The sequence below is a fragment of the Petaurus breviceps genome, unplaced genomic scaffold, assembly GCF_028583685.1.
Source record: "Petaurus breviceps papuanus isolate PSGF00001 unplaced genomic scaffold, PetGlider_PUasm1.0 174, whole genome shotgun sequence".
Taxonomy (NCBI): domain Eukaryota; kingdom Metazoa; phylum Chordata; class Mammalia; order Diprotodontia; family Petauridae; genus Petaurus; species Petaurus breviceps.
This window is the reverse complement of record NW_027185761.1, coordinates 61,984,474-62,001,741: the sequence shown is the minus strand read 5'-3', so window position 1 is coordinate 62,001,741 and position 17,268 is coordinate 61,984,474. Positions and strand designations below refer to the sequence as shown.

General features: G+C 39.0%; 1 protein-coding gene across 1 annotated transcript in view; it reads left to right on the top strand.

Annotated features, from left to right (window-relative positions):
- Window positions 1-17,268, top strand: part of ITPRID1 (ITPR interacting domain containing 1) — a 166,674-nt gene that overhangs the window by 9,343 nt on the left and 140,063 nt on the right. Inside the window, exon 4 of the mRNA XM_069084569.1 lies at window positions 15,338-15,389. Within this exon, the coding sequence (XP_068940670.1) occupies window positions 15,338-15,389 (52 nt within the window). The remainder of the gene's footprint in view (window positions 1-15,337; window positions 15,390-17,268) is intronic.

Below are 17,268 nucleotides of genomic sequence, written 5' to 3'. Positions count from 1 at the left end.
CCATGTCCCATCTCTGTCCTGAGTACCTGGGGTGCCCCAACCCTAGATACTTTTTTTCAATTACTCTTAAATTGCGTCCTTATTCATGGCTGCCTGTGAGAGTCCATCATCTCATAGGTATTGCTCAAATTGTCTCTAAAGGCCATGGTTTAGTGGAAAGAACAGAGCCTTGGAGAAAAGGGACTTGGCTTGAGTGACAGCTCTGTGACATCCTGTCTTTGTGACCTTAGGCTAGTCAGTTCCCCTTCAGAGTTCCATTTTGCATGTCTGGTAAATGGAAGGACCATTTCAAAGGTCTCTTCTAGCTCTGAACCTATGACTATATGTCCTTATATTTGCTCACTATAAAGTTGATTTGTCATGACATTATTTCCCTGGGGAAATCACAAACTACCTGAGCCTCAGTTTACCCTCCTGTGCAATAGAAATTGTAATATACTACCACTTCTTAGGGGGATTTTGTGAAAAAACAAACATTTTTCAAGCAGGAAGCACTCTAGAAATGCAAGCTATTATTTTTATCCTTGAAGGAGTTGTCTGCTCTTTATTCCCATCTGCTTCTCTTCAGAGAGGTGACTTAGGAAGTTTTGGCAGAGTTGGCTTCATCACGGGCTAATAAGAAACAAAATTATTCTCTGGGCTACCTCATTAGTCCATCTTGCAGTACCCATGATGACTATCAATGAAGAAAGTTATAAAGAATCTTACAACTTATTTACCTCTGTCTTAGAAGATGAAGTGATTGAGAAATTCTATTAGAAACCAAGAAGATCCTCCAAACGAAAACATAATAAACATTTCTATCCAGCAATTTCCAAGAGACTGTGCACATAGGAAAGGATGAGAGAAAATATATTAAAAGATAAGATTCTGGACTAAGATCTTGACATTAAATCCAGCTAAACACAATCATTTTAGAGAACTTAAAAAAAATGACATGTGAGGAAAAGAATGGACAACTGGAAAAACAAATCTGCAAGCATGTTTAACAGCCTATGCCATCACCAAAGTCAGGGAAGTCACCACAAATAGGGGGTCCTGATTAAAAATTTTAATTTAATTATTAAATAAAATAAATATTTCCATGGCATAGTAGAATAAAAAGATGATTGCATATGAAACTGCAAATTTACTGTGTAAAACGTACTATTCCTATTAAATATATAATAATGGTGTCATGTAAATTTATTTTTTCCTTTTTTCTTCCCTTCTCTTCCACCCTAAAGATCTGTTCCACAGCTGACATTATTTTGAAAGCATTAAGGGGCTCAACCTTCAAAGTATATCCAAGAGGGTAAGATGTTACTGATCAGAGAGAAAAAACACAGATGAAACTACTTACAACAAAAGATTGCTCATGAAGGGCTCCCAAATGAGGTGGTTACTTTTTCATTCTAATAAAATCTTTTGGAGAAATTATATATATACACAGAGACAGAGACAGAGATGGAGGCAGAGAGAGGGAGAGAGGATATACTTGATGAAAAGATGATAAACGTAAGGTGGATTAAATAATTTTCCAAAATAGACCACACCTCCACAGCAATGCAATTGGCTGAGAATTATAGAGAACAGTGTGTGCGTGTGTGTGTGTGCATTGTTGATTACTTTTATTTTTGCTCTTTTATTTTGTGGAGGGGGAGGGCAGGGCAATTGGGGTTAAGTGAATTGCCCAAGGTCACATGGCTAGTGAGTGTGTCAAGTGTCTGAGTCCAGATTTGAACTCAGGTCCTCCTTACTGCAGGACCAGTGATCTATTCCCTGCACCACCTAGCTGCCCCATGTTGCTTACTTTTAAAAATCATTTGATTCAGTGGAACAAAATTCAGCTTTTGACTCCAAAAGCTTTTTTGCTCCAAAAAGGAGATTCTTATGCATATGTTGAAGATGCTATGATATCTCTTGGTGAGACAACTTTGTTTAAGGATCCTTTAACTATCATTATTCTTAAAGACATAAAATAGGAAGATCATTTATCAACAAGATCTTCAACCTGTTGTCACAGAGGACATTCTGCACAGACACATAGTGGAAGATGTAAAGATCTTTCAGCCATAAAATTGATTGGTTTAATTCACAGAAGGAAAATCCAATGAATAAAGAATGTCTATTCTCCATCCTGTGGTATTCAGTTGGACATGAAATTGATTGAGTTGATACATTGGTATATATACTTTGGATGGGCACTGTGGATGGACAGTGAGCTAGACTCTGAATAGAATAGGAGGAAGACAGTGTATTAAAAACATACAGTACTTCACACATTCCCAAACTTTTCTGGGATTCAAAGCATGCTGTTTTTAAATCCAGTACTCTTCTCCTGGTACTGTAGAGTTATGAACCATAGAACACCACAATCTCTAAAGAAGTAAGAATGTGAGTGATCCAAAGAGCAATGGAAAAAAACACAAGAAGTGTCAGAGAAGATGTTATTCGGAAGTAGAATTGGGAAAGGCTGCAGAGTGAGAACAAAGAAGAACAGATGAGCATTCCAAGTACTTCACTGGTATCCACAAAATGCTAAAAAGCCTAAGGTAAGGCTTCCAACATATGGGAGTTCACGGAGAAGACTTATATAGGACCAGAAGGCATGTATACACTGGGAGCTAGACCAGTGAAGGATGAACTTTAATCAATAAGAATTCAAATAAGGTCCCATGTAGGAAGAAGCATATGAACTTAATCTTAAGGAAACTGAAAAATTCAAGAATGAATGGCCAGGAGAAAGAACTGCAAACATGAGAACATTATACATAATGGCACTTATTGGCCACTTACCAGGATCTTCTTATCTATAGTCTTTCTTAAGGAATGATTTAAGGGACTACCATTTTTCCTTCTCCCTGGTTTACAACGAGATCAACCTCTTCAAATCCTCACTCTCAGTCACCTCACAGATCCAATGAGTTCCTAAATCTTGATGTTTCTACCTTCACAATATCTCTCATGAATGTTCTCTTCCTATACTCCCATTCTTCATCACCTCTTTCTTAATTTTTAAAATTTATTTATTTACTTTTAGTTTACAGCATTCAGTTCCACAACACCTTGAGTTTCAAATTTTGTCCCTCTCCTTCTCCTCCCTCACCTCCCCTCTTCCATGGCAGCATGCAATAAAATATAGGATCTACAAATACCATCACATTAAACATTATTCAGGTTGTACAGAAGGATTATAATCAATGGAGTGAACAGCAAGAAAGAGGAAACAAAACAAAACAAAACCAAAAAGAGAGAGAGCCAGTAGTTTGCTTCAATCTGCATTCAGACTCTGTAGTTCTTTCTTTGGATGTGGACATCTATTTCCATCATGAATCTTTTGGAGTTGTCTTATAACCTTGCATTGCTGAGAGGAGCCCAGTCTATCAAAGTTAGTCATCACATATACATTGCATCTGTAATTGTGTACAAATTTCTCCTGGTTCTGCTCCCCTCACTCTTTATATAAGTCTCTCCAGGTAATTATGAAGTCTGTCTGCTCCTCATTTGTTATAGCACATTTCTTATAGTATTCCATTACATTAATATACCACAACTTGTTTAGCCCCAATTTTGATTGGTGCCCCAATTGATGGGTATCCCCTTGATTTCCAGTTCTTTGCCACCACAAAAAGAGCTGCTATAAATATTTTTGTACATACAGGTCCTTTTCACACTTCCATTATCTCTTGGGGATACAACCCTAGAAATGATATTGCTGGGTCAAAGGCTATTCACTTATTTATAGCCCTTTGGGCATAGTTCCAGATTGCTATCTAGAGTGGTTTAATCAGTTCACAACTCCACCAACAATGCATTAGTGTTACAATTTTTCCACCTCCTCTCCAGCATTTATCATTTTCCTGCTTTATCATCTTAGCCAATCTGACTGGTGAGATGTGATACCTCAGAGTTGTTTTGATTTGCATTTCTCTAATCAGTAGTGTTTTAGAGCTTTTTTTATATGCTTATAGATATCTTTAATTTCTTCCTCTGAAAACTTCCTGTTCATATCCTTTGACCATTTATAAATTGGGTAATGACTTGTATTCTTACAGATTTGTATCAATTCTCTGTATATTTTAGAAATGAGGCCTTTATCAGAGACACTGGTTGTAAAAATTCTTTCCCAATTTTCCACTTCCTTCTTAAACTTGGTTACATTGGCTTAATTTGTACAGAAACTTTTCAATTTAATGTAATCAAAATTATCCATTTTGCATTTCATAATGCTCTTTGACTTTTGTTTGGTCATAAAATCTTCCCTTCTCCATAAATCTGACAAGCAAACTATTTCTTGCTCTCCCAGATTGCTTACAGTATCAGCCTTTTTACCTAGATCATTCACCCATTTAGATTTTATTTTGGTATACAGTGTAAGATATTGGTCTACGCCTAGTTTCTGCCATAGTATATTCCAGTTTTGCCAGAAGTTTTGTCAAATAATGAGTTCTTATCCCAAAAGGAGGGGTCCTTGGGTTTATCAAACAGTATATTATTATGGTCATTGACTTCTGTGTCTTGTGTACCAAATCTATTCCAATGACACACCACTCTGTTCCTCAGACAGTACCAAGAAGTTTGCATGAATGCTACTTTATAATACAGATTAAAATCTGATATGGCTAGGCCACCTTCCCTAGCATTTCTTTTCATTATTTGCCTTGATATTCTGGACCTTTTGTTCTCTCAAATGAAATTATTTTTTACTATTTTTCTAGCTCTATAAAATATTTTTTTTGGTAGATTGATTGGTATAGCATTAAATATGTAATATAGTTAGGTTAAATTGTCATGTGTTTTATATTAGCTCAACCTAGCCACTAGCAACTGATGTTTATTTTTAATGAGATAGATCTGACGTTATTTATGTGAAAAGTGTTTTGTAATTGTGTTCATATAGGTCCTGGGTTTGTTTTGGCAGGTAGATTCCCAAATATTTTATAATGTCTACAGTAACCTTGAATGAAATTTCTCTTTCTATCTCTTGCTGTTGAATTTCATTAGAAATATATAGGAATGCTTAGGATTTATGTGGGATTATTCTATATCCTGCCACTTCACCAAATTTATTATCTCAAGTAGCTTTTTACTTGATTCTTTAGGATTCTCCAAGTATATCATCATATCATCTGCAAAGAGTGATAGCTTAGTCTTTTCTTTGCCTAATTCGATTCCTTCAATCCCTTTTTCTTCTTAGTGCTACTGCTAACATTTCTAGTACAAAATTAAATAAGAGGGATGATAATGGACATCCTTGTTTCACCCTTGATCTTATTGGAAATGCTTCTAGCTTATCCTCATTACATAAAATACTTGCTGATGGTTTTAGATAGATGCTGTTTAATATTTTAAGGAAGACTCCATTTATTCCTATACTTTTCCCTGTTTTTAATAGGAGTGGGTGTTGTATTTTGTCAAAATCCTCTTCTGCATCTATTGAGATAATCATATGGTTTCTGCTGGTTTTGTTGCTGATGTGATCAATTATACTGATAGTGTTCCTAATATTGAACCACCCTTGCATTCCTGGAATAAATCCTACCTAATTAAACTGTATTACTCTCATGATAAGTTTCTATAGTCTTTTTGCTAATATTTTATTTAAAAATTTTGCATCTATATTTGTAAGTGAAATTGGTTTATAATTTTCTGATTTAGGTATCCATACCATATTTGTGTCACAAAAATAATTTGGTAGGACTCCTTCTTCTCCAATTTTCCCAAATAGTTTGTAAAGTATTGGAATCAAGTGTTCTTTATTTTTTTTGCTTTTTTTTGGAGGGGGGAAGGCAAGGCAATTGGGGTTAAGTGACTTGCCCAAGGTCACATGGCTAGTTTCTTCTGTGTGTGTGTGTGTGCGTGTGCATGTGTGTGTTAAGTTTCTGAGGCTCAAGTGTTGTTTAAATGTTTGCAGATTTTTTTCCTAGGGAGTTCATTGATGGCATGTTCAACTTCTTTTTCTGAGATGGGGTTATTTAAGTAATTTACTTCCTCTTCATTTAATCTAGGCAACTTATATTTTTGTAAGTATTCAGCAATTCCACTAAAATTCCTAATTACTGTTTTAATTTCCTCTTCTTTGGTGGTAGATTCACCCTCTTCATTTTTGATACACATAATTTGGTTTTCTTTTTTTATCATATTGACTAAAGGTCTATCAATTTTATTATTTTTTTCATAAAGTGAGTTCTTAGTTCTATCAATTAAATAGTTTTCTTAATTTCAATTTTATTAATCTATCCTTTGATTTTCATTATTTCTATAATAGTCTAGTATTTAATTGAGGATTTTCAATTTGTTCTTTTACTAGCTTTTTCAGTTGCATTTCCCAATTTAGGACCTACATTTTCTCTATTTTATTTATGTATGCATTCAGAGATATAAAACTTCCCCTAAGACCTGCTTTTGCTTCATTCCACAAAGTTTGGTATGTTATCTTATTACTGTCATTCTCTTGAATGAAGTTATTGATTGTTTTTATAATTTCTTGTTTGACTCACTCATTCTTTATGATTAAATTATTTAGTTTCCAATTAGTTTTTAGTCTATCTTCCCATAGCCCTTTCCATATAATTTTTATTGCATTATGATCTGAGAAGGATGCATTTAATATTTCTGCCTTTCTGCACTGGATTGTGAGGTTTTATGCCTTAGTACAGGCTCTGTTTTTGTGTATGTGCCATGTACTGCTGAGAAGAAGATATATTCCTCTTTTATCCACATTCAGTTTTCTCCAGAAGTCTGTCATATCTACCCACTCTAAAATTCTATTCACCTCCTTAACTTCTTTCTTCTTTATTTTGAGGTTAGATGTATTAAGTTCAGTGAGGGGGAGATTGAGGTCCCCCACTAGTATACTTCTATTTCTTCCTTTAATTCCCTTAACTTCTCCTCTAGGAATTTAGATGTTATACTGCTTGGTGCATATGTTGAGTAATGATATTGCTTCATTCTCAATGGTGCCTTTTAGCAGCATATAGTTTCCTTCCTTATCTCTTTTAATTAGATCTATTTTTACTTTTGCTTTATCTGAGATAAGGATTGCTCCTGCTTTTTTTTTTTTACTTTAGCTGAAGCATAATATATTCTACTGCACCCTTTTACCTTTACCCTATGTGTACCCCCCTGTTTCAGACAGGTTTCTTGTTATCAGCATATTGTAGGATTATGGTTTTTAATCCATTCTGATATCTGCCTCCATTTTATGGGAGAGTTCATCCCATTCACATTCACAGTTATGATTACTATCTGTGTCTTTCCCTCCATCCTAATCCCTCCCCTATTTATCCTTTTATTTCTCCCTTCTCCCTTCCCCTCAAGAGTTTTCCCTTTGACAACCACCTCTCTATACACCTCCCTCCCTTTATCTACTCATCCCCCTTACTACTACTTCCCTCCCTTCTAACCACCCTCCCCCCTTTCCCCTCCTACTGCCTGTAGAACACGATAGATTTTTATACTTAACAATGTATGTTATTCCCTCTCTGAACCCAACTAATGAGAGTAAATTTCTTACAATGGTCCTCTCCCTCCCTCCTTTCCCCCTGCTATTTTGGGTTTTTGTGTCTTTCTGTATTAGAATCCTATACTTAACTATGTTAATCCCTCCTTGAAACAAACAAATGAGAGTAAAGTTCATATAGTGCTCATCTCCCTCCCTCCTTTCCCTCTACTATAGTATGTTTTTATGCCTCTTTGTGTGACATAATTTACTCTTTTCTGCCTCCTCCTTTCCTTTTTGACCATTACAATCCCTTTGCACCCCTTAATAAGGTTTTTATCATCAGATTAGTTCATTTATATCCACACCCTCTAACTATGTATATCCCTTTTAAATGTCACAATAATTATACATTTCTCAATACAAACAGGTATCAGCTTCCCATATAGGGATGTAAACAACTTGCTCTTATTGAATCATAAATTATGTGTGTGTGTGTGTGTGTGTTTTCTTTGTTTACCTTTTTATGTCTCTCTTGTGTCTTGTATTTGGAGATCAAATTTTCCAATGAGCTCTGGCTTTATCATCAGGATGGTCTGGAAATCCCTCATTTCATTGAATGACTGTCTCCTTGCTTGAAAGAGTATGCTCAGTTTTGCTGGATAGTTGATCCTTGTTTGCAGTCCAAGCTCTTTTGCCTTATTAACTATCATATTCTGATCCCTCCAGTCTTTTAGTGTAGAAGCTGCTGGGTCATATGTGATCCTGACTGTAGTTCCACAATATTTGATTTTTTTTTCTTTCTGGCTGCTTGCAGTATTTTCTTCTTGAATGTATAATTCTGCAATTTGGGTACAGTATTTCTTGGAGTTTTCAATTTGGTATCTCTTTCAGGAGGAGTCCAGTGCATTCTTTTGATAACTATTTTACTTCTGATTCTAGGATCTCAGGACAGTTTTCTTTGATAATTTCTTGGAGGATGTTTTCCAGACTGTTTTTTTTCATCATTGCTTTCTGGTAGACCAATAATTCTTAGATTATCTCTACTGTATCTGTTCTCCAGGTCAGTTGTTTTTCCAGGGAGATATTTTACATTTTCTTCTAATTTTTCAGTCTATGTTTTGTTTGACTGATTCTTGATGCATCATAGAGTTATTATCTTCAACTTGACTGATTCTAATTTTCAGTCTGTTATTTTCCTCAGTTTTTGAAGTTCCTTTCCCATATGTTCAGATTTCATTTTTAGGAAGGTATTTTCTCTTAGATTTTGCACCTCCTGTCTCCCAATTCACAAATTTTACTTTTGTTGTTGTTTTTTGTTTTAGTTTGGTTTTTTTCTTTTTGGCTTTTTGGAGGGGGGAAGGTAGGGCAATTGGGGTTAAGTGACTTGCCCAAGGTCACATGGCTAGTAAGTGTTCCATATCTGAGGTCGGATTTGAATTCAGTTCCTCCTGACTCCAGAGTCTGTGCTCTATTCACTGTGCCACCTAGCTGCCCCTCAAATTTTACTTTTTAAGGATTTGTTTTCTTCAGTGAGATTTTTTTCCATTTTCTCCAATGTAATTTTAAAAGAATTGGTCAACTTTTCTTCTACCTCTCTAATTTGGCTTTTAAAATCTTTCTTGAGCTCTTCCAAGAATATTTTCTGGGCTTTAGAAATTCATATTTCCTTCTGTGGTCTTATGTGTGTATATAGAGACGATGGTGTCCCCTGAAAGTAATCCTTCTCATTCACAATAATAGGATTCAATCATCTTTGGTTGCTTCTGGCCCATTGCAATTGTGTATTTCTTGACTTTTAAGGTGGATTTCTGCTTGCTTCTGGGGTATAGAGGGCTCTGAGCCGTGCTCCTCAAGATGGGAGCTAGGGGCTTGGTTGTTGACTTTGTGTACTGTAGCCTCTGGGTGTCTGGACTTTGGCCAAGGCTAGGCCTCTCAGTGTTTCCCCTGGGTTACCCTGAGGCTCACAGAGTAAGGTGTGGGGGATGGGTGGTCTGTCCACTTCAGGTTTCCACCTCTGTATCCTAAGGCTAGAGCTTGGGCAGGCTCAGCAGCTGGCAGCCTGCTGTACTGGTGTCTGCAAATTTCCTTAATTGTGCTAAGGCACACCTGGGCTTCTGATGTTAGTGCTTGCTGGCTCCACCCCCCTGAGCTTCAGGATCTGCCACTGGTCAGCTGAGATAGCATTTGTTGGGATGCCTCCCACCCTTCACTTCTGGCTCAGCACAGCTTCAGTTACACCCTTATTGTAGGACTCCCAAGCCTGCCACTGCTTCCACTATTTCAGGATTTTACACTAGGCAATAATCTCTGGGTTTTCAGGGTCAGGGAGGGAGATTAGAGTAGCTAGGGTTTACTCTGCCATCTTGGCTCCTAGAAGTTCAGGTAGGTGATTTTTAAATATCCAGGCTGTGGGCTGATAGCCCTAGCAGAAGCTGCTGTTGCTGCCACAAGCCCTGTGCTTTCTTTTACCCAGCTCCAACAGATCATCCATCCAACAGGGAGAGGTCTGCAAAGGTGGGGCTCACTTGTGCTCAGTTGTGGTCAGGTCTTAAGTTTGCGCTGGTGCAGCCCATGCACTCTGTGCTCTCCCTGCCCAGTCTCCATCATCACCTCTTGCCTGAACTATTCCAATAGCTACTAATTAGATTCTCTGCCTCAAGATTCTCTTTCCCCATTACAATCCATCCTCCACTGAGCCACCAAATGGATTTCCTAAAATGAAGATCTGACACTATAACCTTCTACTTAATAAACTCCATCAAGGCCTATGGACTTTAAAAAAAATGTCTCTTGTATTTGTCCCTTTCTCTGTATTGCCAGTGCCACCATCCTTGTCTATTCCTTCATCGAGTACAGACATATCTTTCTGATTGGCTTCTCATAGTAGCTAGCAAGCTAGCTAGCTAGTTATAGTCAGCAGAGCCTTTAAGTGCTTACTACCTGTCAGACTTTGTGCTAAGTACAGGGGATTGAAGTTCAAAAAGCAACAATCCTTGCCCTTGAGGAGAGTACAGTCAAATAAGGGAAGGGAACACATAAATGGGAGCAGGAAAGGAGGGAATAGGGAGTACAAGTGGTAGCATTCTATGGAGCTGACTAGGAAGAAATGTAGAAGCTTGGATCCAGAATGATGACGCAAACACTTGCCTTGAGCTCCTGTTGTCTGGGGGTGCATTGGGTATCCAGGGAGGTTTAGCACCTCTGGTGTGAGGGCTTGCTGTGCCCTTTTCAGGGCTGCTTAGCCATCTCTGGTATCCATCTAACACCCAACTCTCATCTGTGGCTCCAAGAAGCTGCAGCATGTGCAGGGGACACATCCCAATAAAACTCTGGGCAGACAAGCTAAATAAGGTTGAGGATAACTGACAGTCCTCAAACCCATCAGTGAGTTAAGGGGATATCTAGCCTGAGCATATAAAGGTTTTCTTCAGCAGAATGGGTGGATGAGAATAATTCATCCTGTGAAGGCAGCTAAAGTCAGAGTTGTGAAGCACTTAGAGCTTGGTCAGGCATCAAAGATACCAAGGTCATCCACTGCATCCCGAGTCATCGCCAGACCTCTTGACTTTTGTCCTGCCACTGAACTTTAAGGACTCTGGGAGAATGACCTTGATGACTTCGCACTGCTCTGCCTCACTCAAGACTAATTCATGCATCTGTCAGGACATCATGTGTGATGTCCTTGGTCCTCTTTGAAAATGAAGGACAAACAACTATTGTCTATTCTGCTGTTAGGCTAGTCTTCCTTAAAGTAACCTCAGAGACCATTCTCTTGTAATACACAAACACACACACATATATGTATACATACATATATATGTATATGTGTGTGTGTATATATATGTGTGTGTATATATATAGTGTGTGTATACACACACACACATTATTTGCCACTCAGGGTTGTTGTGGGGAAGATACTTGCTTAGCCTTCAAGTCTTATAAATGTGTTATTGTTGATTCAGATAAAGATCACTTTCACATCATAGTGGATAGACAAATCAACTTGGCATTTAATAGAGTAGGATCAAATACTGAGAGCAGCTAGGTGACACAGTGGATAGACTGCCAAAACTGGAAACAGGAAGACAGGAAAACACATCTGCATGAGTTCAAATCCAGCCTCAGATGCTAGTTGTTTGACCCTGGGTAAGTCACTTCACCTTGTTTGCCTCAGTTTCTTCATCTGCAAAATTATCTGGAGAAGGAAATGGCAAACCATTCAATATCTTTGTCAAGATAATCTCAGATGAGATCATGAGGAGTTGGACATAATGAAAATAACCAAACAAAAACAACAGGGAAAAATACCAGTTGAGACACTTACTAGTTCTGTTACTCTGAGCAAGTCAGTCAACTTTTCTGAGCCTTCATTTCCTAATCTGTAAAATGGGGAAAACAATAGCAATCACCAGCCAGAGCTGACATAAGGATCCAAGGAGATCTTGTGTCTAAAGGGCTTTCCAAGTTTCAGAGTACAATTGTCATGGGAATCATTTGATGTTATTGTTGTTATCTGCCCCCATGGAATCAAAAATAGTCTCATCTTGGCATTCAAGGCTTTGGAATCTGCTGTCATGATCTCCACTCAGTTTACTTTTATGACTTCCCTCAAACCCACTATCTAACTGAGCCAGATTAGTCTCTGAATGAAATTCCCTCCCACCATCATGCCTTTATTCAGGTGCCCTCCCTTCACACTTCCACTTATTTATCTCCTGCCCATCCTTCAAGGCCCCATACAAGTTTCACCTCCTCCATGAAGCCTCCCAAGACTCTTCTAGTCTTCACTGACCTCTCCTTTCTCTTAGGTTCCATAATGCATTTAGCATTACACAATGTAGAATTTCACCATGAATGGCATTAGGTTCTTCACTAGTGGTTCGTGTGCACTAGTCTTGTTTCCCAAACTAGCTATAACCTCATTGGTTGAAATGATAGCTATGTTTGGTCCTTCTGTAAGCCCTATAGAACCCGGCACAGGGTCAAACATATAACAGCCACTAATTGAACTCTCTGTCGCCAACTCTCCTTATCTGCAATAGAAAAGATGGTCCCTAAAATCCCTTTAAGCTTGAATCTGTCATCTTTTCTCACTCTGGAGAAACGTCCATCTTGAGAACCCACCTTCATAACCCATGACTGCCTACCCAGGCCGCAGTTTCAGAAGGTACCCCAACCATGCTTTCTCTTACTCACTTCTCAACCTCTTTCACCTCCTTCTCATCAGCCACCTTGTTTCTGATGGCTACCCTTTATTCCCCAACCACCTTTTCAAGTTCCTCTTTATGTAGTCTCTTCCCTTATTAGAATTTAAGGAGCTTGGGAGAAGCAATTGTGTCTCTTGTTCATAGTTTTGTACTCCCAGCCCTTGGTACAGTGACTAGTAAATGCTCTGTTCTCTCCTTCCCTCTTCCTCTCCCTCTCCCTCTGTCCCTCTCCCTCCCTTTCTTTCCCTCTATCTCTCCCTCCCTCCCTCTTCTTCTCCCTCCCCCTTCCTCTCCCTCCCCCTCTCTCTCATTCTCACTTTTTCTTTCTCTTTCTCATTGTTCCTCTTTTCTCTCTTTCTCTCTCATTTTCTTTTATTCTCTCTCTTTTCCTTTGTCTTTCTCATTCTCTCACCCCCCCACACATAGATATATGCATGTACACATACTTACACATGTAATTCTCCTTGTGTTCATTGACTGATCAATCCCACAGATTCTGAGTAGACTTTACTATCAGCTAATTACAGCTACTGTAAGGAGTCATCAAAAGATGATTAGTACAACAATCACATAACATTTGGTCAATTAGAAGTATCTAAGTGGTGCATAGTTGTAGCACCAATGTAATATTTACAGTACCCACAATACAATAAAGACTGTGACTATAAATATCATATGACATTCAATTGCAAAATATACCAGATTCTCCAGATAGATGATAGAACTGAAGGATTTTTTTAGACACCAGAAAAATCAAATCCCAAAACCAATAAGCTGATTCCATCACAGTAACAAAGATATTCAGAAGCCATAATAACACTGAGAACCACAGCATCCTTCAGCCTTTCCACAAACCAATACAAGATCAACATTTACTCACAAACCTCTCTGTCTCCTTGCCTGAGCTCCTCTGTCCCCCACCATCTGGCTAGTTCTGAACCATCTTCCTGTGGGCTCTGCTTCCCTTCAGCAAATTCCCTCCATCACAGGCTCCATGTGATTACATTCAGCCTATTAGGGGGCAGAGTTTACTTTCAAAGCAGGGGAGGTCTTCAAACTCCCCTCTAGGTCTATGAAGGGGCAGGGAAGATCTTCAAATTCCCATTCCCATTACAATAGGATAAAAAGTTAGGCTAGGAGTCAGGAAGACCTGAGTTCCAATCTTGCCTCAGATACTCACTAGCTGTGTTACCCTGATCCAGTCATTTGATGTCTTTCTCTTTCAGTTCCCACAACTATAAGATGAGGATACTCATAGCACCAACTCACTGGTTTGTTTTAAAGATAAAATGAAATAATATTTGTGAAGCATTTAGTACAGTGCTTGGAATATAGTAGGCATTTAATAAATGCTTGTTTCCTTCCTTCCCTCTAATCAATAATGCAGTAGGAGAAAATGCAGTGGAGGGAACAACCATATGGGTCTGGCCAACAATGCTGCTGGGCATTACAGTGGTCTCAAGGAGATGGCCACCCCAGGCCACATTCATGATAAAAAGTTCATGTTCATGGGTCACCCAGCCCACTTCTCTTTGACTATAATCTTCTCTAAATTCTGTTAAGGTTACACTTCTGGATTTAGTGAAATTCATGAAGGGTGCAGTCATAGGATCTTAGCTCGAGCTAGAAGGGGTCCAATCAGTCCTTTGTATAGATGGAGGCCTATGGAGGCTAAGTGACTTGCTGAAGGCCACCAGGTAGCGGTGGCCAAGTCAGAAAGTGTATATAGCTGTCTGCCTCCAAACAAACTCAGCCTTACCATAGCTGTTTTCTCTTTTTCATTATTGGTTTAGATTTACTCACAGATTTCATCTGTGTAAAGAAAGGTAGAAACTCCCTTTTTTCATTATAAATTCATGATTTATCTGCAACCTTTTATCTTGGAGAAGTGCCTGGGGCACTGAGATTAAATGGCTTTACTTAGATCACATTCTTGAGAAAGATAAAGTGCTGGGTCTGGAATCAGGAAGACCTGAGCTCAAATCTAGCCTCAGATACTCACTAGCTGTATGACCCTGGACAAGTCACTAAATCTCTGTTTGCCTACTCTATTGAAGAAGGAAATGGTAAGCTATTCCAGTATCTTTGCTAAGAAAACCTTAAAAAAAACCCAAAACAGGTTATGAAGAGCCTGCCATGACTGAACAATGAACAAGGACCACAACAAGGTCACTTAGCCAAGATGTCAGAGGTATTACTCGAACCCAGATCAGAGCCATATAATTCATCATAGCTCAAAATGCACCCCAGATGGTCCTAGGGGTAAATGGCATGGGGTCATCTCTACTCTTGCTTGGCAGTGTGTGTCCTTAGGGCTAATCATTGCTTTATTTCCCTAGTGCTTAGCACAATGCCTGGCACGTGGTAGGGCTTAACATATGTTAGCTGATTGACAGAAAAGAGTCCTAAGGACAAACTGTTCTTGGAGAATTCATGAGAAGAAAAATCACTGAGCTGGGACAGGAAGCTGTTATGTGAGTGTGCTATCCACCATCCCCACCCACCCCCTTGCTATTGGCAAACCTTGGTTCACACCAAATGTAAAACTTGAGAAAAAATGGAAAAGAAGCCAGGGTTACAGAGAGGGGGATCTCCTGGCTATGTGGCCAGTTTGGACACTACTTTCCAGGTGAACACATTTTCCTTCTATGAGACAAAAGGAAAAAAAACAATAACAACAAAACGGATTTTTTTTTCATTGCAGATTCTTTGAATAAGCAAGGAGAGGTTCCCGAGACAGTGAGCGACTACATGAGGTAGGTCACAGGATGGATCCTGGCTCCCTCCAGGTATGTCAGAGTCACATCTTTAAAGTCAGAGATGGGTGAGGGAAGAGAAATGTTCCTAGTAGCCCATCTTAATGATGGCAGTTAGGAAAAAATTCTCCATTGGCCTTGCCATGATGCTAATGAGCTTTTGGTAGCTTGGAGCAAAAAGCAAGTTCTTTATCAGGATAAGTAGATTAATTCAACTGCTCTTGGGTAGATTGGAAAATCAATGAAACAGGCATGTAGACATGGCAGATAGAAGCCTTTTAAATGAATGTAATGAAATCATTGAAACAGTTATACTGAAGCACTTACACTGTTCTTATCATTAATCAGAGAGTTTGATTAGCAACCAAAATATTAACGTTTCTTTGTGAATGCACTCTGAAATGGGCAGTGCCCAGAGACAGAATGGTATGGGGCGGGGGGGAATAAGTCCCTGGATTGGTTGGAGTCAGAAGAGCTGAATTCAAATCCTAATCTATCACTTACTGTCTGTGTGATCTTGAGCAGGTCCCTTAAACCTTCTGGGATGTACTTTCTTCACTTGCAAAATTAGTGGGCTAGATTGGGTCTAAGGTCACTTGCAACCATGAATCTATGAACCCATAGTGCTTTGTTCTCTTGGTCCTTGGGCAGCTAGGTGGCACAATGGAAAAATGGATGGTCTTAGAGTCAGAAAGATCTACTTTAGACTTTTAATAGTTGTGTGTCCCTGGGCAAATACCTTAATACTTCCAAGCTTCAAACTCCTTGTTTGTAAATTTTGGCTAATTATAACACTCACCTCATAAGGCTTTGTGAGAACTAATCCAATGAGACAAAGTACTGTAAATCCTAACTATTCTTGTTATCGATAAAATGAGAATCACTTGGCAGACAAGATCTGAACACATGAGAAATGGGCAGGAAAACCATTAGTCCCAGTATAGAGGGTGGCAAGTGCAAAGGAGGCTTATTTAATGAAAGTAGCTTCCAGAAGCCAGGGATGATAAAGTCCTTATCATTGAGGAATGATTGAAGAAATTGAGCATATTTTATCCTGGAGAAGAGAAGATTCAGGTACGACAAGATATCTGCCTTCAAGTATTTGAAGGAGGAATTAGATTTGCTTTATTTCGTCCCAAGAGGAGAAAACAAGGAATAATTGGTGGCAGTGGAGTCAGATTTAGGTTCAATATCAGGGAAACTTTCCTAAGCATGAGAACTAGTCAAAAGTGGAATGAACTGCCTAGAGAGGTGGGGGTTCCCCTTCCTTAGAGGTCTTCAAGCAAAGGGCTAAATGACTACCTCCCGAATGTATGAGGGCTGGGATTCCTTTCAAGTAGGGGTTGAATCACATCTGCCAAGGTCTCTTCCAGCTGTCATTCTGCCCCACACCAGAGTTGTCTGGTGGGGCAGCTAGGTGTCTGCAGTAGATAAAGCCCTGACTCTGGAGCCAGGAGGACCCTAGTTCAAATCTGGCTTTAGACACTTACTAGCTGTGTGACCATGGGCAAATCACTTAATCCCAATTGCCTAACAAAAAAAGAGCTGCCTGGGATACAGAGTGGTTCAGATACGTTCGTAGGTAGGGTTACACAGCCAGTTCATGTCAAAGGTAGGATGTGAACCCATGTTTTCTTGACCTGAGCACAGATCTCTTTCTATCACCTATGCTGCCTTCTTAAAAGGTAATTGTGATAGGTTTAATTGTTGTTGTTGTAGGTGTTATCATGCTGCAGACAGGGACTGTGTGAATCAGAACAGCAAAGTGGTTTGCCCATAGTCAACTGGTTACTCCTAACTGGGATTCAAATCCAGAAATATCCACACTCTAAGGCCAAAGTTCTTTCTCCTGCTCTGCTCTACACATTGCCTTCCAAAG